The 27,657-nt window shown below is 48.6% G+C and overlaps 1 protein-coding gene across 4 annotated transcripts in view; it reads left to right on the top strand.

Annotated features, from left to right (window-relative positions):
- The first annotated feature begins 5,554 nt into the window (after nt 1-5,554).
- Shank3 (SH3 and multiple ankyrin repeat domains 3) overlaps nt 5,555-27,657 on the top strand; it is a 57,858-nt gene continuing 35,755 nt past the window's right edge. For 2 of the 4 annotated variants that reach the window (XM_041671714.1, XM_041671713.1), the window contains exons 1-10: nt 5,555-5,878; nt 6,173-6,376; nt 7,314-7,385; nt 8,976-9,084; nt 9,176-9,327; nt 9,420-9,587; nt 9,664-9,780; nt 10,169-10,246; nt 11,816-11,882; nt 25,614-25,887. In XM_041671714.1, coding sequence (XP_041527648.1) covers nt 5,591-5,878; nt 6,173-6,376; nt 7,314-7,385; nt 8,976-9,084; nt 9,176-9,327; nt 9,420-9,587; nt 9,664-9,780; nt 10,169-10,246; nt 11,816-11,882; nt 25,614-25,887 — 1,529 coding nt within the window. In that variant the 5' untranslated portion in view covers nt 5,555-5,590. Of the gene's footprint in view, nt 5,879-6,172; nt 6,377-6,482; nt 6,531-7,313; nt 7,386-8,975; nt 9,085-9,175; nt 9,328-9,419; nt 9,588-9,663; nt 9,781-10,168; nt 10,247-11,815; nt 11,883-25,613; nt 25,888-27,657 lie in introns of those variants that run through there. The other 2 variants (XM_041671711.1, XM_041671712.1) reach the window with 2 other exon arrangements.

Below are 27,657 nucleotides of genomic sequence, written 5' to 3'. Positions count from 1 at the left end.
TAGGCCAGACCAGGCTGTTTGGTAAGACTCTGTGTCTTAGTCAATGTTCTCTTGCTGTGAAGAGACACCATGACCATGGCGACACTTATAAAAGAAAGCATATAGTCGTTTACAGTCTGAGAGGTTTAGTCCATTGTCATGATGACTGGATCATGATGGAGGCAGGTGGACATGATGCTGGAGAAGCAGCTGGAGAGTTCTATATCTGGATCCATGGCAGCTAGAAGAGAGACTGGCCTTGGCATGGGCTTTGTTTATTTTCGGAGGCCTGGTTTCTCTGTGTAAAATCCTGGCTGTGCTGGAATTCACTTTGTGGACAGGGATGGCCTCGAGCTCAGGGAGATCTGCCTGTCCCTGCTGCCTCGGAATGGACTTTTTGAAACCTCAAAGCCCAACCCCAGTGACACACTTCCTTCCTCCAACAAGGCTACACCTCCTAATCCTTTCAAATGGTACCACTCCCTGGTGATCAAGCATTCAGATCGATGAGCCTATGAGCTCAGCGATCAACTGTGTGTTCTGCTCTTGCAGGGGACTTGACATCGCAATCCTCTTCTGGTCTCTGGGGCACCTATGCTCACACATACAAATCCACACCCAGACACAAATATACACATGATTAATAAAATACATCTTAAAATCTCAAACGAAAGCAAAACAAGAGTGGGGCAAAACGAGACATTTTAATGAAAGACAAAGCTTTCACCACACTTTACAAGCCAGTCCTGGGAAATCTCTAAGGGATGTACTTTCAAGAGGTGATCTAAGCCTCCGTTGTTTAAGAGTGAGCGTCAAGGAAGAAGGGCAAGTAAAGAAACTCATCAACATACGATGAAGACTGAAGAAGTTCTTACTGTTTCACCTCGGGAACAGTAACAAAAACAGCAAAGACAAAGACCTGTAGGATGAGAAGATCAATTGGAAGTTGCTATAAATTCTTTTTATTATATGAGAAAGGGGATACTAATTAGCTTTAATTTTTATTAACTATGGAATTTAAATATACTTGTGAAAATAAAAGAGACTGCGTCACTTCCCACCCAATGGGAGAGGAAGAAAAGAGGAATGAAGAAAACTTGATTAATCGGGAGGTGGAAACATAGAAGAAAGCCACACAGAAAGGACAGCACAAAATGCATGAGAGAAATTAGTTAAGATGATCATTAATCCCAATAAATACATAAATGCAAATGGTTAGACTGGCTTTGCTTTTTAATGCTGAAAAAGGTATATTACATGTATTAAACATATATCACATGTATTAAACCTTAAAAAAAGATTTTAAACAATTCTATGTATTGGAGTGTGTTGCTTGCACTTTATGTATGTGCACTGAATACATGCAGTTCTTACAGGGGCCAGAAGAGGGCATCCGAACCACTGGAACTGGAGTTACAGATCACTGAGTCATCATGTTTGTGTTGGGGACTGAACTGGGTTCTCTCCAAGGGTTGTAAGAGCTCTTAACAGCTCAGCCATTTCTCTAGTCCCATTCCCCCCCCCCTCCCCAGGGCTTGTATAGCTTTGGCTGTCCTGGAACTCCCTCAGTAGATCAGGTTAGTTTTGAACTTAAGATAACCACTTGTGCTCCATGCCTGGCTTGCTTAGGTTTTTGAGATGTAATCTCATTATGTGGTCCAATTTGGCCTAGAACTTGTTACTTTTCTTCCTTCAGTTTCAGGATACAAGGAAAACCTCTGCAAACTGCACAAATATCAGTGTTGTTCAGACCATTTTTCCTGACCATAATGCAGGAAGAAATCATTAATCGTCCACAAAAATATAGTAAACATTTGAAAACCTAAATAAGCACATTCCCGTAATTCCCGAGCCAAACTATACGACATCAGAAAATCAGTACAAAATGAAATAAAAGCATTACATAGCAACATTCTAACGCAAATGATATTGGAAATTAACAGTGCTGAATGCTTGTGAAGAGCTTAGAGGAAAGGGGGACACCGAAGTGAATCGGATAAATATCCAGGGGGTTTAGCAGGAATGAAAAGTAGAGAGAAACATAACAGTGTACAATGAAAGAAAAGAGACGAACAAATCCCAAAACTTGGAGGCTGATGCGCTGATGGTTAAGTCTGAGCCAGCCTGGGATACAGAGCAAGACTTTCTCAACCAACATAAAACACAAACCGAAAAAGCTGAATCTAAAGAGATTCTGATTCCCAGGGGGGAAAAAAATCAGACTCAAGATGAGATAGAATATGAATCTACCTTTAGATATTATATAACCAGGAGCAATAAAAACTACACACACACACACACACACACACACACACACACACAGGATCCAGACAACTTTGTCGTTACTCCAGTACCCTAAGTTCCAGCAGCAAGGAGGTCAAGAGAAGTTCGGTGTTATCTTGTAGACGATAGTTTAATCTCTGGCTTACTTACAGTAAACAAACTGTGTAGCACGGCTTGGACACAGCAGAAATGGAAAGGCTAAGACCTCTCTGCAGGGAGCCCACCTTGTGGCGGGGAAAGAGAGATGCTGAGCAACAAATTAAGGAATTACAGCGTGTCGAAAGATAACGGCAGCTTTACAAAAGAGAAACCAGATTAGTGCACTCAGTAAAGAAGCATAGGGGTGAGGTGGGTCCACAAAGGGAGAGATGCAGGTTGGGAGAAGGACATCGAGGAGATGAGAACTTTCTCTAGGTGAGTGCAGAACCTCCTGATACTATGGAAATTCAAGGAAGAGCTTCAGCAGGAGACAGGTTAGACTAGACAGAAGCTTGCCTGTGAGCCATTCAGCAAGAGGCCCAGGTACTCGGTAACCTAGGGGACAGGCCAGGGTCAGCTGAGTGGCAAGAGTGAGGTGTGTGCAGGGGTGATGGGTGGAAGGTGGAAGAGAGGCAAACCAGCTAGCATACAGAGAGAGCCTATGGGTCAAGTGAGGTCAACCAGAGGACCCGAAGGTGGGATGGGAGTAGGAATGGAAATAAAGATTATACTTAGGATGTGGAAGGGTCAGAGCATGGAGACTCCAGCGAATGCTAAGCAGTGAGCACTCGGAGCTGCGCGGCAGTGGGCTGAGGACTAGAGTTACCCGTTTGCTCCCAATCCACACGCCATGCACTATTCTGGATGCACTAGTCACAAATCCTTCTCCACCCCCAACTCTCTTGAAGCTGTGTAGCTTAAAGTGCACTGGGAGGTGGGGAAGAAGTGTGGATGGTCAAAATAAGATCTTTCTAGAATTTTGGCCCTGGTAAAGAAAGATGTAAGCAAAAGGCACTGGTATTTGAAGGCAGGGCCAGGCAAAGTGTCACCTTGCCTGGAAGATGGGGTCTGGCGGGCCTGCTCAAGAGACTAACTGCAGATAGCTGGTTAGCAAAACGTTAGGCTGTCTCCCCGGAGGGTTGGCAACAAAGATGCTAGGCCTATAAGAATAGTTAGATTCACCTAGCAAGGGGGTTGTCAGTGGAGGCTCAGGGGCTCCCATGAGGTGCAGTTTTGGACAGAAAGCTAGAAGGGGTAACACTCAGGACTCTGGGTTCATTCAGGTCAAGACAGGTTTACGGAATGTCCAAAGGGGGTCTGCTGTCAAATTGAGGGCACAGGATTCCTCCATTTCAGTCTCATCACTGGAGGATTCTGGTCATCATTTCCTGCCAGCAGGCAGCTAATTGAGGGAAAAGGCAGGCTGGAAATAAAGGTAGGTGGAGATTTGCAGGGGAGGGATTGAGTTTAGCCAGGAGGGAGTTGGGGGCCTGGGTCAAGGCGGAGAGGAAAGAGGGGAGGGAAGAAGATGGCCGACAGGCCAGGAAGCAGAGTTTCCTCTCTGGGCTGGGACGCAGGAAACCCAGCCCTGAGCTTCCCAAGGTGCTTCCTGGAGATAAGAGAGACCCTATCCTGCTCCAACCCCTCTTACATCCTGCCCTAGCCCCTAGGGTACCCTCAGTTGCACCACTCAGTCAGACCTTGGGAGGGGCTTGGAGGTCAGGGCCTTCTGGGGCTTCACTTCCTCCAACACTGAGGGGTCCACCCAGGCTTGAGAGCAGCCGGGAACAGAGGCACAGAAGCGCTGGAGACTTAGTTCTGCCGGGTAAGAGTTCTTTTGAGGGGAGAGATTGTTCCTCAAGGGTAGCCAAGTGGGCATGGGCCAGGTGGTCCATGGAGAACAGAGCTGTGGGGTTTGGATTGGTCAGAAGGTCCTGTATGGAGTCACGAAACACTTTTAGAAGGTGGTGGATGGGGGAAATGCAGGCTGTTTTGGGGAGCAAATCTAACCAATCACTGTTCTGTGTGGGGTGAGGGCACGTCTAAGGTGAACCGGGTGGTCAGGGGGGTGGGATTTGGTTAGGCTCTATAGGTGTATAGGACCAGGGCAGTCCAAGGTTATTCCTGGGATGTTCAGGAATAACCAGTTTTGTGGGCGATCCAGGGCTGCTCACGGAGAGGGTTGGGGAGGCTGGGGCTGAGGGGATGCTTCCTGCCACTGGCAGAGTTCCCGGCCAGGCTGCTCCGCAAAAGCTGTCCAGTGTGTGCCGCCAGCGATGTGTGGCTCTCTGGGGCCGTTAGGGGGTGGGGTGTAAGTCAAGGTAGGTGGGAGAGTGCTGTGGAAGGCAGGACTAGACCCTGTTATTAGTAAGGCAATTCATCCATTCAGGGGCTGCACCTTTCTGGGCATTCGGAGCGGGGTCCCCGCGCGTTGGGCACTTCCGAGGCAGCGCCGGGCTAAGGCTGGCACGCCACGCGGGCGGCGCCTGAGTTGGTTCACTCGCAGCGCTCCCCTCCCCGCCCACTCGTCACCCCCTCCCGCGTTGCCACGACAACGTGTGAAACTAAAATTCAGTTCCCCGTCGCAGGTGGAGACTAGTGGCGCCCCCTCCCCTAAGCCCTTCCTCGTAGGTCGCGCCCCCATCCTGCTGTCGCTAAGGTGACGGGGAGGGGGCGACCAGCTGCAGGGTTGGGCCAGCCAGGGTTGGGGAGGCCGCAGAGTCCGGACAGACCCCTCAAACTCGGTTGCAGCGGGGGCCGAGAGGAACACCCTAGGTGCGGCTAGAAGGGCTGATTTGGGGGGCCTTCCGTGGCACAGCAGCTCCGCCCTGATCGAGCCTGGGGTCTGCGGCCCTCCACCCAGTACAATACCCCGGCTGATCCCACCACCTCCTCGGGGTCTGGAGTGTGGGGTCGGCAGACTGGGGAGATTTCCACCCCGGACACCAATTTTCCTGCTTATCTCTCCCTCTCCATCAGCCTGTGGTCCTCTTGCCCCGACGCGTAGAGGTCCCTCACCCAGCTCCAGAACCCTCCGTCACCCTAGTACGGTGGTCTGCGACGCTCGCCTGCAGCGGAAGCGCGGCGTGCCATCCCCCCCCCCCCGCTGTGTCAGCCACTCCCCCTCGACAGCCACCCCCCCTCCCGCTCGGGCCCCCGGCCCCCGCCCTCTGCACCACACGCCCACGCCGCCCGACCCCGCGGGGGACCCCAGTTTACCGGCCCTGGGCTTCCCGTCCCCGCCTCCGGCGCGGCCCCCTCCCCGCCTCCGCTCAGCTCCGGGCTCGGGCCCCCTCCCCCCGCCGCCCCCGCCCCCGGGGAAGGCAGGCGCCGTTCGAAGCCGGGGCCGATGCAGCTAAACCGTGCCGCCGTCGCCGCCGCCGCTGCGCCTGCGGAGCCCCCGGAGCCGCTGTCCCCCGCGCTGGCCCCGGCCCCGGCCCCCCCCGGCCCCCTCCCGCGTAGCGCGGTCGGCGGGGCTCCGGCGGGGGGTCAGGGGGGGCCAGGGCGCCGCGCGGAATCCCCGTGCGCTCCTCTCTCCGCCGGCAACAGTCCGGGCCCCGGCGCTAGCACCGGGATGGACGGCCCCGGGGCCAGCGCCGTGGTCGTGCGCGTCGGCATCCCGGACCTGCAACAAACGGTGAGCCCTCGCGATCTCGCCGTACCCCTGTGTAGCCCACTAGCGGTGACCCCCGCCGGGCGCGCCCTGCGCCAGGACCCCCGGCCGCGGCCACTCGCCCCTCCCCCGCCGCCTCCGCGGGACCCTCCCCATAGCCGGGGCGGGGCCCTGGAAGCCCAGCCCCGGGGCGGGGCCCCGGCCTCGGCGCGGTGGCGCGGGGTCCCTGCTCTGGCTCCCCAAGTAGCCCTCCAAGCGGGCCCCGGGGCGGGGTGCCCTGCGCTCGCAGGTCCGGGCTCACGACTCGCTCCGCTGCAGAAGTGCCTGCGTCTGGACCCAACCGCGCCCGTGTGGGCCGCCAAGCAGCGTGTGCTCTGCGCCCTCAACCACAGCCTTCAGGACGCGCTCAACTACGGGCTATTCCAGCCGCCCTCCCGGGGTCGCGCCGGCAAGTTCCTGGATGAAGAGCGGCTTTTACAGGACTACCCGCCTAACCTGGACACGCCCCTGCCCTATCTGGAGGTGCTGGGCAGACCAGGGTGGGGGTGGAATGGAGCGCACTGGGTGTGATCTTTGAGCTCCGTGGCTGGAGCAGTGAAGGGCAGGCCGGGAGGAGTTGGCAACAGGAGCTGTGGGGGGCTATATGCAGCCTGAGCAGTGTGCTGAGAGCCCAGAGGTGGGTACATTGAGTGCAGCGGGTAGGATGAAGTGTGAGCTGCATGTGTGGTAAAGTGGTGTGTTGCAGCTTCGGCGTGGAGAGCGGTGTGAGCAGTGTGTAGAGTACTTGCAGCAAGCAATGCGTGCAGCACACAATGAGCACCTGCAGCACATGCACTCAGCATGCGTGGTGTGAGCAGTTTGAACACGGGAGGGAGAAGTATGAGAAGGACTGAGTGCCTTAAGGGTCATGCGGTGTGAACAGTGTTCTCTGTGTGCACATCGGAGGTTGGCCGAAAATATTAGCACCATTTGTGATGCATAAAGGTGATTTGAGTGCCACTCCAGGATGGAGATTCCGTCCTCATTGGAAGGTCTTTGTGTGTGTGTGTGTGTGTACCAAGGTCAGAGTTGGTCCAATCCTCGTGGTAGCACCAGGAATTGGGTTATTTCTACTTGGAGAGAAAGTGTCTAGGAATAGAAGCTTAGTTTCAGATCTTGGGTGAGCAGTCAAGTTTTCCAAGTCCTAGAGGTGGGAATGAGACAGACAGGCTGCAGGCCCGCCAGGCCATGAATTGGCCGAGTGAGTACTGTCTCCTCCGGACCACACATTGTTTCTGTGCCATGGGTAGTCAGTAGCTGCCAGTTGTTGTCTGTCTCCTCTGTAACTGCGTGTCTGGGACTTGTCTGGCTGTGTGGCAGTGAGAGTGTGGGCAGGAATCAGCCTGCGGTGGTGGCCACCACCCCTTGCTCACTGGACCTGTGTGTGCGCCTTCTCTCCCCCCTTTCTTTATCCGAGCAGTTTCGATACAAGCGGAGAGTTTACGCCCAGAACCTCATAGATGACAAACAGTTTGCAAAGCTGCACACAAAGGTAAAGCAGTCACTGGAGGGGACCTTCCATGACCACTGCTCCTATTCAGGTTTGGCCCAGTCTGCTTTCCCAGAAGTGGGTTTCAGGACCTGGTCCAGGGCTGGGCTCAGGCTCCATGCTCAGGACTGGTCTAGTAATGGGTTTCCACTAAATCAGAGTTTTGCTGGTAGTGGGGTGAGTGTCTTACTTGAGGCTGGGGGAGAGGGAAGCGGATAAGTGTCCAGTGCGTTGACTGTGAGGGCAAGATGTCCAGTGGTTAGTGCTCCTTAGTACGAGGAAGACAGAGTTAGATATCTCACTGATTCCCTCCCAGGAGGGATTAACCACCTCATTTCACAGGTGAGGCAGAGGGGTTGAGTCACCTGCTGTGACTGCCCACTGCCCAGTGAAGCTGGCCCAAATCTGCCTAGGTAGGCCCTGTGTGGCCTGTGTACACCTGTACAGTGTCTTTGCTCCTGGGGCCTGCACCCAGGTGTACCTGACTCCGTTTGCTTCTTTTTCTTTTGTATTTTGAGGGACACTTCACTCTTATGGGTGTCCAGAGGGCAAGGAGGGTGTCCTAGGCCTTTTCCAAGTCCGCCAGCTCCGCGGGCAAATGGGAATTTGCTTGTGGGAACTTCGCTGATGGTCTCTGGAGCTTTGGAAAGGAACTTAGTGACCCTGCCTAAGGTCCTAGATCCTTAGGCTTCTGTCAGACTTTTCTGCTGTTCCAGGGCAGGTGATAGTTAGTGGCTCTGGCTCTGTATTGGGCAGAGACCATGTCAGAGAGAGAGGTATCTATCTCCCTCCTCTAGCCCTTGTGTGACCCTGTCATCCTGGGTTCTCTAGATCCTTTCTCAGGCCCACAGACACGAGGGATTTGCTTTTCAGTGAGTCTTGTCTGTGTTTTGGACGAGTCTGAACTCCTCCCTGCAGCCCTGTCCTCTTGCTTGCCTGGGGTCAGGCTGTTCCTACCCTCTTCCCCTGTGACCTCGAGGCTGTCTTAATGTTCTTCCTAGATGATTTGTGTAGATTCTTCCCCTGGTTTTGTCACTTTGACCCCGTGATACTGGTCCACCAGGCACCCACCCTCTCCTGTCTATGATACCCGCTGTTTTAGATGCCTGGGTGGGGACACTATGCCACCAGACAAGGCTAGTGAGGCTTTGCTGGGTGAGGGATGAAAAGACAAAGTCACGTTGTGGGTGCTCCAGGGGTCTACCACAGAATGGAGGAGGAGCTGGTCAGAGGAATGAGACTAGAGCTGTTAGCCTTCGGCTCCTGTCAGAATGGCCTCTGTTTTCTTTTACGCTGAGGGAAGGAACTCAATTGGGGTCTGTGACTAAGGTGACCTGGCTGTGATGAAAGCGGCCAGGCTCAGGCTGGGTTTGTAAGAGGGGCTTTGAAAGCACAAGGGGCTAGCCAAGATGGAACCGGCGTTGAGGTAAAGGTATGGGGTCGAAGATCAATAAGATGACAGACAGGTTAGACAGAATGGGGCTAGGGACAGTGTATGCCTTACAGGCGGTCGGGAGCTTGCTGGAGGAAGGGGGTGATGGGAAGATGACCATGAATGTGACACCCCGCTGATTGGGATGGTTGGTGTTCTAGGCAAACCTGAAGAAGTTCATGGACTATGTCCAGCTACACAGCACAGACAAGGTGGCCCGCCTGCTGGACAAGGGGCTGGACCCCAATTTTCATGACCCTGACTCAGGAGGTAGGGGAAGAGCAGGGAGGGGATGGTTTGTTTATTTGTTTTTGTTTTTTGAGCAGCTGGGACTCTAAATTTTATTTATCTCTAAACCCAGAGTGCCCTCTGAGCCTTGCGGCACAGTTGGACAATGCCACTGACCTCCTGAAGGTTCTTCGCAATGGCGGTGCTCACCTGGACTTCCGAACCCGTGATGGGCTAACAGCTGTCCACTGCGCCACCCGCCAGAGGAATGCAGGGGCACTGACGGTTAGTGAGGGCAGGACCCCGGTCTGGAGGGACTCAACGGGCTCATGCAGAAGGCTGGGCCTGGCATGGATCCTGAGGTGCCTTATCCTCAGACCCTGCTGGACCTGGGGGCTTCACCTGACTACAAGGACAGCCGCGGCCTGACGCCCCTGTACCATAGTGCCCTAGGGGGCGGGGATGCCCTCTGCTGCGAGCTGCTGCTCCATGACCATGCACATCTGGGGACCACTGATGAGAATGGCTGGCAGGAAATCCATCAGGTGAGCAAGGGGGCCTGGGCTGGGTCCAGGCTGTAGGCCTCTGTCTGGGATGCTTCAACACCTCTCTTCTCCTCAGGCCTGCCGCTTTGGGCACGTGCAGCACCTGGAGCACTTGCTGTTCTATGGGGCCAACATGGGTGCCCAGAATGCCTCGGGAAACACAGCCTTGCACATCTGTGCCCTCTACAACCAGGTATACCTTGAGACTCACCCCCCTTCAGGTTCATTTACATTTTCTGTGTGTAGTAAAGTATGACTGTATACCTGCACACAGGTGACCATACATCCCAGCCTGTGTGACACTCTGTGTTGTATGTTCTGTGCCCGGTCTGGTTACTGGGTGGCCTACTTAAACATGTATGTTTTCTTAACACACGTGTGTCAATATGTCCGCGTGTATGTTCTTAACAGCTAGCTCTCCGATGAGAGCGGCGTACATAGCCCTGCCTAGCCCAGGCATGTGTCTCTGTGTGTGTGATTCCTGTTCCCTGCACACCTGCGAATGCCTATCCGCGTGTGTACCTGCCATGGTTGGCCCTGCCTCTCTGCGGCCCAGTGTGATTGTTGTTGCCTCCCAACAGGAGAGCTGTGCTCGTGTCCTGCTTTTCCGTGGTGCCAACAAGGACGTCCGCAATTACAACAGCCAGACGGCCTTCCAGGTACAGGATTTGTAAGACTGACCCAGGGGGCTGCTCATGTGTCCTACTGATTTTGAACTTGGATTCTTCTTCAGAGGGCAAGGAGGGAGTGCTCGCTCTGAGGACTGCCGCCAAAGGTGGAATTATGAGTGGGCTAGTGTGCTCAGAGTTTGAGGGAATGTTTGGTGTGGTGTAGCACGGATAATAAAAACACAGAGACAGATGTTGGAGTTCAACCCGAAAACCAGAAAAGCAAAGCAGCCAACGCTAGAGAAGTCTTTCCTCTACCGAGGCTGGGTGACCGTAGACTAAGCAGACTAAGCAGCCTAAACAGCCAAAACTTTAAGCCTCTTTCCTCCCATTTAATATTCCCACTAGTGCTGGGATTAAAGTTGTGAGGCACCACCACCTGGATTTGTTTCTGCATTATTCTTTTGTAGCCCAGGGTGGCCTTGAACTCACAGAGATCCATCTGCCCTTTTCCCAAATCCTGGGATTAAAGGTGTGTGCCACCCCTGCCTGACCTCTATAGTGGCTTAGCTTTGCCCTTCTGATCTTTAGGCAAGCTTTATTTATTAAAATATAAATAAAACATCTCTGTAGTGTGGTAGTTGCCTCTGTCCTCCTCCTATGGATAAATGCCATATGACTCCAGGACTCTGGGGAAGGGCCGAATGGACAGGTGTGGTTGGCCTGATTCCCTGGAAGCAGGCAAGAGTGCAGAGGACAGACTTGAGAGGGATATGTGACCGCTACTACACCTGATTTGACCCAGGTTATGTTTCTGAACTGTTAGTCGCCAGGCTCGTTGGCACTGGATAGCCAGGTAGTTACCTAGAGTTTTGGAGGAGTTGAGGGTATCATGGGAATTTACAAACCATGAAAGCAGTGTGGAAAGGGGTATCTATTATTATTATTGTTGTTGTTATTATTATTATTTTTGGTTTTTTGAGACAGGGTTTCTCTGTAGCTTTGGAGCCTGTCCTGAAACTAGCTCTTGTAGACCAGGCTGGTCTCGAACTCACAGAGATCTGCCTGCCTCTGCCTCCTGAGTGCTGGGATTAAAAGCATGCACCACCACCACCCAGCATGCATATATTATTCTTAATGGGAACACAGGCCCTTGAGAATGTCAGAAAGGCAAGCTGTTAAGGCCATGTCTGTGAGTGTAAGGTAGAGGTTGAAGACTTGGGCACATCTGGAAGTAGATACACCAAGGTGTATTAGATGGGCCAGGTTTGGGGACAGAGGTAGGAAGAATGAGGGCTGAAAAGCTGTGGGACCAGGATTGATATGGGAATCGTGGCTGCATATGGGGCAGATTAAAAGTTCTACTGTTGGGTTCGGGTTTGTTCATGTTTTAACTCTAAGCCTAGTGTCCCAGAAGCACTCTTGGACTTAGGCAGAGGAGGGCAATGGGCCAACCCCAGCTGCTGGTATCCTGTCTCTTGTCCAGTAGAAGTGATGTGTCCACAGACATTGACTGCTGTGACTTGAGAGAAGGGTGGCTTTGGGAAGATCCCAGTAGGAGCACCTGGGGTTTGGGGTGCCTCCCTCCTCGCCCTCTATGTGTTGATTTCTCTCTCCCAGGTGGCCATTATTGCAGGGAACTTTGAGCTTGCTGAGGTAATCAAGACCCATAAAGACTCGGATGTCGGTGAGTTCTGCCCACCCATAGGTCCTTTCTGAATGTGCTGTGGCTGTCATAAGCCTGTCATACACCCTGGTGGTGTAACAGGGTCTCCATACTCCAAGGCAATTGTCTGCTAGTGGCCCTTGCAGACACGGGAATACAATGAAAAATGGCCTGTGGGGACCGAACAGAATTTTTGGTCGGGGCCTAGAGCAGGTCTGGGCTCTAGGCTGTGATGGCACGGATCCCGGTGATCAATATCTAGAATGGGCTCTGTGCTTCCCATTGTGTGCTAGGGCAGTGCTTAGCTTCCTGTGGAGAGAGCAGGACACAGTGGTGAGGATGAAGACAGAAGTGGGAATAGGCTTGCGGCTATCTCCTTCCACAGAAGGTTTGAGCTCCCAGCAGGTAGCGCACAAAAGAAACTTGGCATATGTATAAGCGCTTGGAGGAGGACCAGAAGGTGCATGTGTAGTTTTTGCTTCAAGACTGGCAGGCAGAAGGCTCCAGCCTATGCTTTGGTGTGTGTGTGTGTGTGTGTGTGTGTGTGTGTGTGTAAGAGAGACAGACAAACAGACGGACAGAAAAAGTGTGAGAGAGAGGTGTGGTGTGCGCGCGTGCATGCGTGTTTGTTTCTGGAGCCTGACTGTCTAATCCTGGGTACAGGTGAGTAAGTCTGCAGGGTACTGTGGGTCCCTCCTCCAGCAAAGGGTTGCTGTCTGGCTACAGCAAAGCCTTCTAGCCGTAGGGATCCCTTAATGTTCTGGGTAGGCTTTTCTGCCTGTGACTCTTTCTGGAACATGGAGCCCCAGGCTCCCCTTTCTTCTGTGAGCGTTACTTGAAGTGTCCCCATTTCTTGTTTCAATTTGCAATGACATTGGGCAGCAAAGGGATGGAGCTGGCATTAAGGTTAGAATATTCCTCAGTTTATGACAGTCTGGCCTGGGTGTTCATCTTTGGTTGGGGTTAAGATTAAGGTCAGTTTCATGTTTAGGGCACTTCCTTGAGCTGCTCTTTGCTAATAAGGCTTGGTCATGCGCCCCTTGAACCATGCAAGTTGGGGCCATAATGGTGGATGAACTGAGGGTGGGTGACTTCCCCAAGAGAGATCCTGCAGCAGTGCTAAGTGACTTCTGATTCATGGTGCAAAGCTGGGCCCTAGTTCAGGTAGAAAGTTTTTGGGTTGATATAGACGCACGTGATAGCTACAGTTTGCTTGGGGCTGACAGCATCAGAGATGGAATTTTCTGGGATCATCCTGTGTGTGGATGCCTCGTTGCCCGAATGTCTAATCTTGAGAGAATTGCTGAATCTGTGGTGCCTCCCTTTGTCATAAGTGAAATATAGTGTCTTAGGTACCGCATCTTCTTTTCACCTTGGTCTCCTGTAGCATTTGATCCTGGAAGGGGCTGAATTCTAGTGACTTGTTTGTAACTGATTTCACAAGAGATGAGGGACTTGTATAATATCTAGGATGAGCTGTAGGACTATCCCTCTGCCCTTTGTCCCAGGATTCTGGGGGTCACCAGCCAGGGCAATGCTTCTCATATGGTGACGTCACCTGGAGAGCTTGTTCAGTGTAGGTTCTGAGTCTGGGCCCGGGTGTGGCCTGAGCGTCTACACTGGTCACCAGCTCAAGGTGAAGCCTGCTCGGCCTATCCTGGCTCCACGCTTTTTATAATAGTTGTAGACAGTCTTGGCAGGCAGTGCTGCAGGCCAGAGCCTGCCCACGGTATAGTTTTTGTTTTTAAATCAAGGCGAAATGTTCCTTACTTAAAATTGACTACTTTTATTGACAATCCGGCAGCATTCCTTACATTTACAGTATTGAATGCCAGTTTTGTTGAATCCCAAAATGTTTTCATTGCTCCAAAGGGTATCTCAGATATGTTAAGTTCTGTATTGCCCTCCTCCCCAGCCTGTCAGCTGAGAACATAATTTCTTTTGGCATTTACCTGTTATTGCTGTTTCGTATCAATGGAATTACACGATTACCCTTTCTTTGTGCCTTCGAACTTCATCTGCCTTGCAAGATCATTTCATTCCTTCTTATGGCTAAAATGTATTCTGTTGTCTGTGTGCATGGTATTTGGCTTATTCATTCGCCTACTGGTGGATATATAAGTTGTTTCTACTTTAAAACACACAGACACACACACACATATAGTGTGTATGTTGTGTGCTTGTGTGTCTGCCTGCTTGTCTGTATGTGTACAACATGCATACAGGTGCCCTTGGGGGCCAGAAAAGAGTACGGATCCCCTGAAACTGGAGATACAGATGGTTGTGAGCCACCCAGTGTGGGTACTGGGACCCAAACCTGTGTCCCTCTTCAAGTCAGTATCCACTCTTAAGAGCTGAAACCATGCTGGGCGATGGTGGCGCACGCCTTTAATCCTAGCACTCAGGAGGCAGAGGCAGGCGGATCTCTGTGAGTTCGAGGCTAGCCTGGTCTACAAGAGCTAGTTCCAGGACAGGCTCCAAAGCTACAGAGAATCCCTGTCTCGAAAAACCAAACCAAACCAAACCAAACCAAACCAAAAAAAAGCTGAAAGCTGAAGCCATCCCTCCAGCTGGTCTTTACTTTTCGATTTATGAATATTGCTATCACAAACATGTTTGTACATGAGTTTATATGAATAATAGTTTACACTTCTTTTGGGCTTATCCCAAGGAGTGGAATTGCTAGGTGATATGATAGTTACTACATTTTTGAAGAGTTTCTAAACTGTTTCCATTAAACTTCTTTCATCTATCCGTGGGTTTCTAGCGTCTTTACCTTCTTCCCAATGCTTGCCTGCTTTTTTTTTTTTAAATTGTAGTTACCCTGTTGGATATGGTGTGGTATTTCATTGTGGTTTGTGGTTTCCTAATGCCCAATGCTATTAAGCACATTCTCAGGAGTTTTTCATTTGTGTGTCTTTGGAGGAAAGTGAAGGCCTTTACTCACTTAAGTTTTTTCCCTTATTGTTGAACTATAAGAATTCTTTATTTACTTTGAATATAGTAAAGAATATAGGGCCAGCAAGATGGCTTAGTGGGTAAACGTGTTTGCTGCTAAGCCTGGGAAATGCACATGGTACAAGGAGAGAGCTGACTTCTTCAGGACCTTGACGTGTTTCACAGGGCCATGGCATTATGTTCATGTATGTACATACACAAATAAATAGATGCAACAAACTGAAAATACATTGTATATGGTTTGGGTGTTGTTTGAGATAAGTTTTCACTGTGGCCCAGGTTGGCGTTGAGCTCTGTACGTATCCCAGACTGGTTTCAAACTCTTGACAGGTCTTCTGCCTTAGCCTCTGAGTATCCGTATTACAGGAAAGAAACTACCATGTCCTGCTTTGTTTCTTGCTCAGATTGGTTTTGAATTCTAGGCTCAGGTGGTCTTCCTGCCTCAGCCTCTTCAGTAGCAGGGTCTATAGGTACTTGTTATCATACTCCATTTTGTTTTTTTAATTAAAATTAAAACAAGTTCTCATCAGGCGGTGGTGGCGCACGCCTTTAATTCCAGGACTCAGGAGGCAGAGGCAGGCCGATCTCTGTGAGTTCGAGGCCAGCCTGGTCTACAAAAGCTAGTTCCAGGACAGGCTCCAAAGCTACAGAGAACTCTGTCTTGAAAAAGCAAAAGAGAAAAAAAAAATTCTCATGCTTTTGATGTTGTACCTAAGAATCCATTGCCAAACATAAGGTCGCACTGTTTATCACTGATAGAAGAATATGTAAGCATGCTTACATTTTGTGGAGCTTTTAGTATTCTGCAACTCCTAAACGGAGGCTGCACTCTGCTGAAAGGAGCCGAAGGCCAAAGACAGGACAACCTTTGTTTAGAAGTTAGCTGGTTGGTCTGATTACTGTAGTTTCTGATGGGCTCTACTGTGTTTGGCATTAGAGTGCCAGAGCCACTCCCATTAACGGCATCCCAGTGAGATGACCCACGTCACTGTGTAGCCCCGCCTGGCCAGGAACTCACCATGTAGATCAGGCTGACCTTAGACCCATGGAGACGGGGCTGGGGTTAAAGACACTTACCACCATGCCTTTTTATTTTTTAAACAAAAATAGTTATTCACTTTGACCAGAACTTGGGCATAAGTATCATTATAATGTGTCATGGCTGGATGGATGTCTTTGATTCAAATCGTACTGTTAGCTGTTGAAGATTGTTGTTGTTGTTGTTGATCTCATTTTTGTTGTTGGTGTACTGTGGACGGCTGTGAAGACACATTTGAGACCCTAGAAGAAAATGTAGCACACTGGATGATTATGATAACTATGAGGCAGATGCCCAAGACTACAGTGTGCCCTTAGCTGAGGATTCTAGCAACCAAAGTATGTATACATCTTTTTTTTTTTTTTTTTTGAGATAGGTTCTCTCTACATCCTGGAACTCATTATATAGACTAGGCTGGCCTCCAACTCAGAGATCCACCAGCCTCTGGGATTAAAGGTGTATGCCGTCATGCCTTGCTCAAAATAATATTTCTATTAAACAAAAGCATAGCAAAGGTGAATCATTAGAACAAACAGAATCAGTCAGAGTCCAGAAAGAAGTTAGCCAAGATTTCTGGAGTTGAGCTCGAAGCATGTTTCTTGGCTTGCATCTCAAATGCCCGTATTTCTGGCACTGGGAGAAGGCTGACCTCCCTTGGTGGCCAGCGCTTGGGCAGGGTTATCCTCTGGAATTGCATCAAGGTGTCTCTCTCCAGCTTTGGAGTTTCAGGAACAAACAGCTCCTGTTCTTAGTGATTCTAAGTTGGAGAAGTGGGAAAACATTCAAATGGAGGAATATAGAAGATCAATATCCAGTTCAGCTTATAGGTAATAAATATTACTACTAACAATTTCAAACCAGTGAGCAGGCCCACAGTCTCAGAACAGTGTTCTGCGGTTTTCTCTGAAGCAGAACTCTCTGTAGCTATGCCAGTCTTTGAACCTTAGCCTATTTAGACACATTTAGTAGGAGAGGCTTGGAATGTAGCTAAAATTGGTAGGGTGCCTGCCCAGCTGTGCAAAGCGCTGGGTTGTTTCACTAATCCCAGCACTCTGGAAGTGGAGACAGGATCAGAGGTTCAAAGTCATCCTCAGCGCAAGTGAGTTTGAGGCCAGCCTGGGCTACATCAGACTGTCTCCCAGCAACAACAATAACACAGCAACACCTTTAGTAAGGAGAGTAGTTAACCACACAGGCTCTTTAGTTTGTTTTGCTGAAACTTTTGGCAAGGAACCTCAGTTTGGACTTTTTTTTTCTTTTGAGACGGGGTTTCTCTGTGTAGCTTTGGAGTCTGTCTTGGAACTCGCTCTTAGACCAGGCTTTCCTCGAATTCCCAGAGATCCGCTTGCCTCTGTGCTGGTATTAAAGGCATGTGCTACCACCGCCTGGCCTCAGTTTGGACTTTTAAAAATCTTTTATGGCTCAGAAATTAAAATCAAGATGAACTGCAGACTACCCTTGCAGTAATTCATTGTTTTTTTTTTTTTTTAAACGGTTTTTCAAATCCCCTCAGGTTTCTGGAGGAAACAGGCAGAAAGTGACATTTTACTCACAATAAGGCTTGGAACAGCTCTTGCAGGTTGGCATCCTGTGCAGATTCTCAAATCACATTCTAATCAAAGCTTTGGTAATAGGATCGGTTTCTCCAGTTGTGCGCTATCGAAAGCAGCACAGTTTCTTAGTGAACTTGTGCAGATAATATATTACCATGTAATACACATGCCCATGCTTAGCTCTAACAGTGCCGAGGATCCGGTGGAGAAAGTGAATATTTCAGGGTTTCTCAGTGTAACCCAGGATGCCTTGGAACTCACTCTGTAGACCAGGCTGGCCTTGAACTCAGAAAGATTCACCTGCCTCTCTCTCTCCAGTGCTGGGATTAAAGGCATGCACCACCACCGCCCGGCAAATATTTCAGTTTTAATTTTCAAAAAAAATCACCAATAGGCCACAGACAGTGCAAAAGGAAAGCATAGTCCTTAAATCAAGAACATTAAAATGAAAAATTCAAATAAACATAAAATTACTCACCTCATTTTTTTCAGTTTTTTTTTTAAAAAAACTTTATTAAAAAAGTTGCTAAAAAAAGTCATCCACTGAAATTAAGCAGACTCAGATACCTCATCAGTGTTTCCCTTTTGTGTCATGATTTCTTTTTCTGTTTGTTTATTATTTTGAGACAGGGTCTTATTCTACATCCCAGAAGGTCTGGAACTCACTGTGTAGTCCAGGCTCATCTTGCACTTACAGTGACCCTCTTGCCTCAGCTTCAGAGTGCTAGAATTTCAGGTCCAGACCCATGTCCCTACTTCTTCTTTTGCTTGGACTTGGTTTAGTGGTTGGAACAAACCACCAGGTATTTATTTTCTTCCTCCTCTTCTTCTTTAGTCTGTTTTTCTCTCCTCTTTCTTTCTCTGCTCTCTCTCCTTCCCTCCCTTCTCTCGTTCTTTCTCTCCTCCTCCTGCCCCCACCTTTTCTCAGTGTTATTGCTCAGGCTGGTCCTGAACTCCTGGGTTCAAGCAGTTCTTTGGACTCAGCCTCCGAACTGTCAGGACTTCAGGCTCAGGCCACCATTGCTGGTCTCATTTCTTCATTACAGTTCTGAAAATTCTTCTCCAAGCTAGTGGTATGATCGTGAAGTTACTGGGAACCTGGATTCCATAGTACTTGTCTGAGTCCAACACTGTTTTTGAAGGAGAAATGATTTTGGGCTGCAGCTAATCGCACATACTTTTAGAGAAGAATGACAATAATAACTGTACACTTGGCAAGACTCCAAACAGCTATGGCTGAAAGCTGGTGACAAAGTCAGCAAGGATTGGGTTTCTTTTTGTGGCTTACAGGATTTTACCACAGCCGGACTTACACGACTGATAGGATTGTACCCAAAACAAGTCCAATTTCCAGGAATTTTACACACTTTTATAATATTTGTATTTTGAAATTATGTGAAAGTATGGTTTAAAATTTGGTACCGGGGTGGTGTATGCCTATGGTCCTAGTACACTGGAGGCTGAGGCGGGATAAGGACAAGTTTGGGTCCAGCTTCGGCTATATCCCCACCCTCGACCCCAAAAGGTTTAGTACTACAATGCTTTCCATACAATTTCACACATCAAACAAGATTAATTAATTCAGTATCTCTTTAACATTGCAGGGGCAATGTTAAATTTCTGGATTGTTAAAGTTAGTTTAGGATTAAAGACAAATCAAGGAGCCAGGCATAGTGCCAAAGGCCTTTAATTCCAGCACTTGAGAGGTAGAGGCAGGCAGATCTCAGTGAGTTCCTGTCTATCTAGGGCTACACAGTGAGACCTTCTCTCAACAAACAAACGGACAAGCCCAAACCAAACAAAAACCCCAAATTACCTAGTGCACTCTGAAATCAGTAACGTATTTTTCTTTTGTCCTTAGATCTGGTTGACTATAGCATGGGTAAGAAACACTTTAGGAATGACTTTCAATAGGTTTCTAGTTTTTCTAATTCACATGTAACCTGTATGTGGACTCCATGGGGCTTGTAGCCATGGAGCTGGTGATCTTCAGGGTGACACCAGGTCCTATCAATGTGTTTAGATTATACATGAGCTCAGGTTGGCACCTATGAGAGAAAGGCAAAATGTTATTTTCTTTGTTTTCAAGACAGGGTTTCTCTGTGTAACAGCTCTGGCTGTCCTGGAACTCAATCTGTAGGCCAGGCTGGCCTTGAACACTCAGAGATTCGCCTATCTCTGCCTCCCAAGTGGTGGGATTAAAGGTGTGTGCCATCACTGCTTGGCTGCAAAATGTTTTTTATCTAGACAGGATTACCTTTATTTATTTCTGAGCTCAAGATTTTGATTGAAGTCTAACAGTGGTTAAAAAGCAGACTGAAGAACTTGATTGTGGTATATGCTGTAATTCTGGAGGTAGAGGGATAAGAGATTGAGGACAACCTGAGCTATGAAGCAAGACACACACACACAGACAGACAGACAGACAGACAAACATACAGACACACACATACACAGACAGACTCTCTCTTTCTCTGTCTCCCCCCACCCCCACACACACTTTGTGGTTTCCAAGATGATAATTTTTCTTGGTAAGATTTACCCTTTGTCTAGAAAAGAGCAAATTCTGAGATAGAGTCCCAGTTGCTGGATTTAAACAACCTATTATTTCCTGTCTTCCTGGGAGCTTCCTACTGTAATCTATTCATTAGACCCAGTTAAGACACCTAAAGACTCCCTACAGGACCCAGGACAGCCTTTATTTCAACTTCAGAAGTCAGTGTGACTTCAGGAGCCACCGTTGAGTCAAAATGCTCTCAAACAAACCCAGAGAATTTCACACAGAATGTGGCGCACCAGAGGGTTGGTTCCAAGTGGTGGCCAACAGGGCTCAGCAGCTGACCTCTCCTATTTGTGTGTGGCTCCGGTAATTTCTTCTTATATTAGATCTGATACAAGAAAAACCTAAGCATGTTTAAATTTTATTCTGTAACTCATGAATAGAGGGGCAAGAAATACTGCCAGGAGAAGCAAGATAAGAAATACGGTTTGATCGCTTAGATGTTAGTTGGTGCTTCCTAACTGGTACAATGTCTAATTTCGGTTCACAGTTTACATTAGATGTTGATTTACTCAGGTGGAATTCAAAGTGTGAGAGTCACCACGCTGAGTGGCATCCAAATGGCATCCCCCCGCCCACCAGCCACTGAGTTTTCCTCTGACTTTATATTTATATTCCTCGGCGTTTATATTTAGGTCACTGATCAATTGTAGCCTAATTTTTGTATGAACTGTGAGTTCAGAATCGGCTTTCGTGTGGCTCTTTAGTTGTTTGGCAGTATTTGGTGAAGGACGTTTTCCTTTTCCACTGGTACTCACTGCTGGTGTGTAGAAACGGTAGCTGGCTGTTACCAGTTTTTCTGTATTTGCTTTAGTGGCTTTCTTGGCACATTATTGGGATTTTCCTCTTCCTTCCTCCCTCCCTCCCTCCCTCCCCCCCCCCTCTCTCTCTTTCTCTCTGTCTCTCTTTTTTTGAAGCCTATCCTGGAACTGGCTCATGTTGACCAGGCTGATCTCAAACTCACAGAGATCTGCCTGCCTTTGCTTCCCGAGTGCTGGAATTAAAGGTGTGCACTGCCACCGCCTGGAGTATAGATGGGATCATCCTGTCTGCAAATGGATTTACTTCTTCTTTCTAATTTGGATACATTTCAATTTTTTCTTTTTTGAGACAGGGTTTCTCTGTGGCTTTGGAGCCTGTCCTGGAACTAGCTCTTGTAGACCAGGCTGGCCTAGAACTCGCAGAGATCCGCCTGCCTCTGCCTTCCGAGTGCTGGGATTAAAGGCATGTGCCACCACTGCCCAGCTTGTTTTTCCTTTCCTTTCTCTCTCTTTTTAAAAGAAGCCAGTTCTCTTAGCTTCGAAGCCATCTCTCCAGCCCTTTTCCTTCTTTTTTGGAGGTAGTCTCACTACGTAGCCTTGGCTGGCCTCGAACTACTGAGGGTCGAGGTTAAAGGCATGTGCCTCTATGCTCAGCCTCCCTTGCTTTTGTTCCCTAGTGCTCTGGCTTGAACCTCTCTGCCATGTTGAACAGCAGTCATGAAAGCAAGCATCCTGGCCTTGCTCCTTGTGTTTGAGGAAAGCTTTTGAGTCTTTCACCACTGAGTATGATGTTAGCTGTGGCTTATAAAGACGCCTTAACACATTGAGGAAGTTTCTGTTCATAGTTTTCTGATATTTTATCATTAAAGGGTGTTGGATTTTTAGTGATTATTTTTTCTGAATCAACTCAAATCGTGATGTTGTTTTTCTGTTTTGTTCTATTGATGTACCACACTGGTTCCTGAAGTGTTTATCCTTGGAATGTTTTATCCAGCTTGGGGATCTAGAATACAAGTCAGTTAGGAATTGTTTTCTTCTTCCTGTTTCTTTGGGCGAGTTTGGGAAGGATTGATGCTGATTCTTCAAGTGTTTCTGGTCATGCCATCTGTTACCACCTTTCTGTTGTTGGTAGGAAGTTTGTGATTTCTCAGTCAGTTTCCTTGTTTTGAGTCCGTTGAGATTTTCTATTTCTTCTTGAGTCAGTTTTTGTAATTTGTGGATTTAAAAAATAATTGTCTGTCTAATTAGCTTATCTAGTTTGGTGGCAAATGATCGTTCATAGTATTATTTTATGTTTTATTTATTTTGAAAGATTGGTGACAATACCAAGTCATTTCTGATTTTATTGTCTTTTTAATATATATATATATATATATATATGTTTTAAAGTCAGTTGTAGCTGGGCGATGGTGGTGCACACCTTTAATCTCAGCACTCAGCACTCAGGAGGCAGAGGCAGTTGGATCTCTGTGGGTTCAAGGCCAGCCTGGTCTACAAGAGCTAGTTCCAGGGCAGGCTCAAAACTACAGAGAAAGTCTGTCTTGAAAAACCAAATAAATAAATCAGTCAGTTATAGCACAATTAATAACTCAGAGACAGATATTGGGGTTCAATCTGAATATCAGAGAAGCAAAACAGCCAGCCACTGGCTCTTACTTTACCTCAGTCTGAAATGACGATCCTGCCTCCAGGAATCCTCAGAATGAGACTGCCTGAGAGCTGTCTCCTGTCTTACATTCATTCCTCTCTAGTGCTGGGATTAAAGGCGTGCACCACTACTGCCTGGTTTCTGTGACAAACTAGTGTGGCTACTGGAATTAAAGGTGTGTGCCACCACTGCCTGGTCTGTAAGGCTGACCACTGCAGCTGTTTTACTCTCTGATCTTCAGGCAAGCTTTATTTATTAAAATACAACTGAAATATTACTACAGTCAGTCTAGCTAAAAGTGTGTTGACTCCTTGCGTTATTTATGTGCATGAAGATTCTGCCAGCATGTTTGTCTGTGCACCATGTGAGCACCCTCGTGCCTGCAAAGGTCAGAAGAGGACTTTGTGGAGTCCCTGGAACTGGAGTTGTGGATGGTTGTAAGCTATCAATCATGTGGGTGCTGGGAATTGAACCCACGTTCTGTTGACAGCCACTCTTAATGGCTGAGCTATCTCCCCCAACACACCTTTTTTTTTTTTTTTTTGAGACAAGGTCTATGTTACCCTGACTGTCCCTTTCACTATGAAGACCAGGTTGACCTCTAACTCACAGAGATACAACTGCCTTTGCCTCCAGTGCTAGGATTAAGTGTATGCCATCACACCCAGAAGGCTGACTTTGTTGTTGTTGAGACAAAGTCTTGTTATGAACCCCTGGCTGGTCTTGAACTTGTACTGACTTTCCTGCCTTTGCCTCTCCAATGCTGGGATTATAGACATATGCTACCATGCCTAGGTCTTCCAACTCTTTTTTTCCAAAACTGGGATGGAACCTGACACTTGGGTGTGCTAGACAAACACCTCCTTTTTACATGGAGGTGTTAGCTATCTAGAAGTACTGCATTTGAATGAGAGGCCCTAGATGGTTAGTCAGGTCTCATTGGCTTGTCTCCTGTGTCCTCATTTACGTTTTTGATCTTCTGTTCATTATCGGAAATGAGTATTGAAGTTTTTGGCTATAAATTGTAGAACTGCCTATTTCTCTCTTTTGGCTTGATATTTTGGTATTCAGGACAGGATTTCTCTGTGAAGTTCTGGCTGTCCTGGAACTCACTCTGTAGATGAGGCTGCCTTCGAACTCACTGCGACCTGCCTGCCTCTGCCTTCCAAGTGCTAGGGATTAAAGGCGTGCGCCCACCACTGCCCCGCTTCTATTTCTGTTTCTCAGGCAGTGCTATTTGTTTCATATATTTTGCTTTTGTTTTCTTTGGTGTATATATGTTAATAGTTAATATTCTTGATGAACTGACCTTACTGACATATAATGTATCTTTCTGACTCTTGTTACACACACACACACACACACACACACACACACACACACACATTTTCTTGTGTGTGTGTGTGTGTGTGTGCGTGTCTGTGTGCAGATGTATGTGTTTGTATGACTGTATAGGCCTGAGGCCAGCCTCCAGTGGTGTTCCTTGGCAACCATCCTGAATCTTGCTTGTTGAGGCATGGTTTCTCACTGGACTGGACTGCTGATTAGATTCGGCTAGCTGACCAGTGAGTCCCAGGAATCTCCTGTCTCTGCCTCCTCAGCTCTGGGATAAGTGTACTCAATAACACTGACTTTATGTGGGTATAGGGAATTGAACTCAGGTCCTCATGCTTGTATGTCAAGCATTCTACTATATGAGCTATCTTTCCGGGTTTACGTTTTTTTTTTCATTTAAAGTTTATTGTCTATTTACATATGTTAGTTTTTTAAAAAATTTATTCTAATTTTATTCAGGCATAGTGTCATATACCTTTAATTCCAGCACTTGGGAATCAAAGCCAGGCAGTTCTCTGTGGGTTGGAGGCCAGCCTGGTCTACACAGTGAGTTCCAAGGCAGCCAGGGCTACAGAGTGAGACCCTACCTTGAAATAAAACACAACAAACAAATGAAAATATTCTAACTTTCAATATATATGTGTCTTTGGATCTAAAGTGATTCTCTTATACATAACGTACAGTCAACATCTCATCTGTCTTTAAAGTTTTACTGGAACATAGACAAGCCCATTTGTAGACATACTGTTTGTAGCAGTTTTCATGGTGCCACGGTAGAGTTTGAGACGTGGCAGTGGAGACTCCGCTTTGCGGATCCTGAAATAGTTACTGCTGGATTCTTTTTAGGATGTTTGCTGACTCTGGTCTAGAACGCCTTTTTTAGTTTCCTTGGCGATAGTCAATAGTACACAGTCTCACATAGCAGTAGCCTGGTGAGATCTGTCATGGGTAGCCTGATTTATCCCGAACCTTGTAAAGTGGGAAGTTCTAACAACGTATCTGGGCATTCCAAAGCCTTAGCTGCCTGAGAAGAGGAACAAGTTTAAAACCTCTAAGTTAGGGTTGGAGGCAGCATGGCTTGGATGTGATCACCTGTTGGTGACTTCATTCATGTGGCTAACTGTTCTGATTTCCTGGGATTGGGACACTTCTGGAACACATTTTAGACTCCATTTGTCTCTCTCTGTGTAGGTTTATCTATATACAGGTAGGTGTGTGTGTATATGTGTGTTGAAGCAAGGAGCCAACCTTGGGTATTTTTCTTCAGGAGCTACCCACCTTGATTTTGGAGACAGGCTCTCTCCCCAGGCTTGGGGCTCACTGATTATGTAGGCAGGCTGGCCAGGGAGCCCCAGGCATCTACTGCTTGGCTTCATGTCCCCAGTGCTGGGATTACAAGTGCATGCCAACATACCTGGCTTTTTCTGTGAGTGCTGAGGATTGAACTCAGGTCCTCAGTTTTGCACAGAAAGCACTTTAATTACCTGAGCTATCTTCTAGCCCAGGATTTTAGTCTTAAAAGGTCAGTTGCCCTACAGAAAGAACTACAGACAACTGGGGCATACTGGGAGTGGGAGAAACAGTGTTGCCCAGAGAAGAGCAAACTGATTGGTTATCTAGTACCAAATGGTCAGCCCTGAAATCATCCTTATAAGTAACAGTATATGTACTGAACAGCTTATATTTAGGAATATATATGCATATATGCATGTAGTACCAATGAAAAAAAGAGGTCATGAATTTGAAAGTAAGGAAGGGTATATGGGATGGTTTGGAGAGAGGAAAAGGAAAGGAGAAATGTAGTCACAAAGTCGTCAGCTGTCCCCGTCCCCGTTCTCCCCCCCCCCCCTGCAAATCACTTAGTCCTCAGAGTCTTAACTAGTGCCCCTCTACTCTAGTACCATTCAGGGAAACCCCCAGCTATGCAAAGCGACGACGTCTGGCTGGCCCAAGCGGCTTGGCATCCCCTCGACCCTTACAGCGCTCAGCCAGTGATATCAACCTGAAAGGCGATGCCCAGCCTGCAGCTTCTCCTGGGCCCACTCTCCGAAGCCTCCCTCATCAACTGCTGCTTCAGCGGCTTCAGGAGGAGAAAGACCGGGACAGGGATAGTGAGCCGGAAAAGGACATCAGTGGCCCTGCAGCAGGCAGGGGTAGCCACAACAAGATCAGGTAGGAGGGTACGCATGGTCCTGGGGGGCATCAGGGTGGGCCGAGAGCTATGACCAACCAGAGCTGAAAGGCAGGGAAAGATGGTTCATGGTACATGCGCTGGCGGTGATGGGTGGGGCTCGTGGCCGGAGTTCCTGGGTGGCTTTACTCAGGCTGATCTCCGGTAGAAACTGGGGCTTGCTGGGGATAGCGGGCAGCGGAGGGAGTTGTGGGTAGAGAGGGTATGGTCCAGCTTGTTGTTAGAAAGCTCATTTGCAGCAGGGAAACTGGTGGTACTGGTAGGAAGTGGGTTGGGACATGCCTTTCTATGTAGGCTCAAGGCCTGCAAGTGAGAGTGCATCCCCCCCCCCCCTTGCATCTCCGCAACCCAGGCCCAGCCCTGTAGACATACCTACTTTTAACCTCCCTCCTGAGTCCTGGAATCGCGAGAAACCAGGATATTTGCAGCACTGATTTCCCCGTAACTTAAGAGTAGGAAGCGTAGCCTGGAGCTCTTAGCCTTTATAGACTTAAGAGTAACCACCTTGCTGGCTCCTCACCAGTCCAGTGCAAGGTGTTTCCTTTGAGAAGCTCTCTGGGGGTGCCTGTGAGGGTTCGACTTCTTAGACCCTGGTATGCTGTCTGTGTTAACCACTGGTTGTAGTCTTAAATTTGCCTGGCGGTCAGGAGCTATCCTTCTGGCCTCCTGCCGTATCTCCAGAGCCAGGTCTAGAGAAGGTGTTTGGAAGCCTGTTGGATGCAAGTGTTACATAAGCAGCATGTTGTTTTCACAGTGTCGGCCAGCTCTTACAGCCCTATGGGTTGGTGTACCACTGGGCTGAGCAGCAGAGCCTGTCTGTCACTCAGCTAAGCTCTATCGCTTAGGCTGTCTGTGTTCACATCATTGTACAGGCTGGGGTCCTGAGGCCCAGCTTGGGCCGGAGACTTGTTTAAAGTCACAGGGAGTAGGGATCAGCTGACCTGGGTACAGGTGTTTGGTAGAAGGCATTTGATGCAGATTATATGAAGCTTTCCCTTTTGCGTTGTTCCCCTGTGTATGCCGCCCACTTCCCAGGCTGTAGGCGCCTCGGACCTCCCCCCCCCCCCCCCAAGGTTGTCAGTTTGGTTCCATATCACAGTTCTCCCCTGAAGCTTTTGCGTTGCCCCTCTGGTTTTCTAAGAATCGAATGGGTTGGTGGCTGAGTGCATTCTAGGATGTCGCAGTTTGCCAGGAGGGCTGCTTTCGAGTGGAACTTGTGTGGCTGCCACTTTGGTCCCTTTCATTTGTGCTTGCTGAAGCTTGCAGCAGGCACAGAACAAACGCCTCTATTCTAGGGTCTCCAGCTCACCTGCTCTTTGGGAGGGCGGAGTTCCTTCTTCTCCACATTTATTAGGTGACTCGAGTGCCCGATCTGTGTGTCTGTGCGTGTGCGCGCGTGCTTGTGTGTGCGTGCAGGCACCTATGCTTGCGCAGCTTGCCTCTGGCTCACCCCACCCCCCAATCTCAGCAGTGGTCCTGACTGATTCTGAGGAAGTAGAAAGCTGGGCTTGGGGCTGAGAAGCACTTAGAAAAGTTGTGGTACAGGTTAAGGAGGCTTACCTGGTATGACAGTGGTCTGTCAGGATGTGGAGAGCAAGTTGGGCGCACTGAGGATTCCGGAAGAGGTTCAGGCACAGGTTGCCTGTTTTGCAAACAAAACCAAAACGGATGGCGTTCGTGGACCCTGGTAGGGCTGCGGTGGCTCATTGTTGCTCGCTGTTGGCTGAGCCTGGCAGGGAGCCCAGAAATAT

Source organism: Microtus oregoni, unplaced genomic scaffold, assembly GCF_018167655.1.
Source record: "Microtus oregoni isolate MIOR12 unplaced genomic scaffold, Mior012 000022F_ref0000154, whole genome shotgun sequence".
NCBI lineage: Eukaryota > Metazoa > Chordata > Mammalia > Rodentia > Cricetidae > Microtus > Microtus oregoni.
The sequence above is the reverse complement of the archived record's forward strand: the minus strand, read 5'-3'. Positions and strand labels throughout refer to the sequence as shown.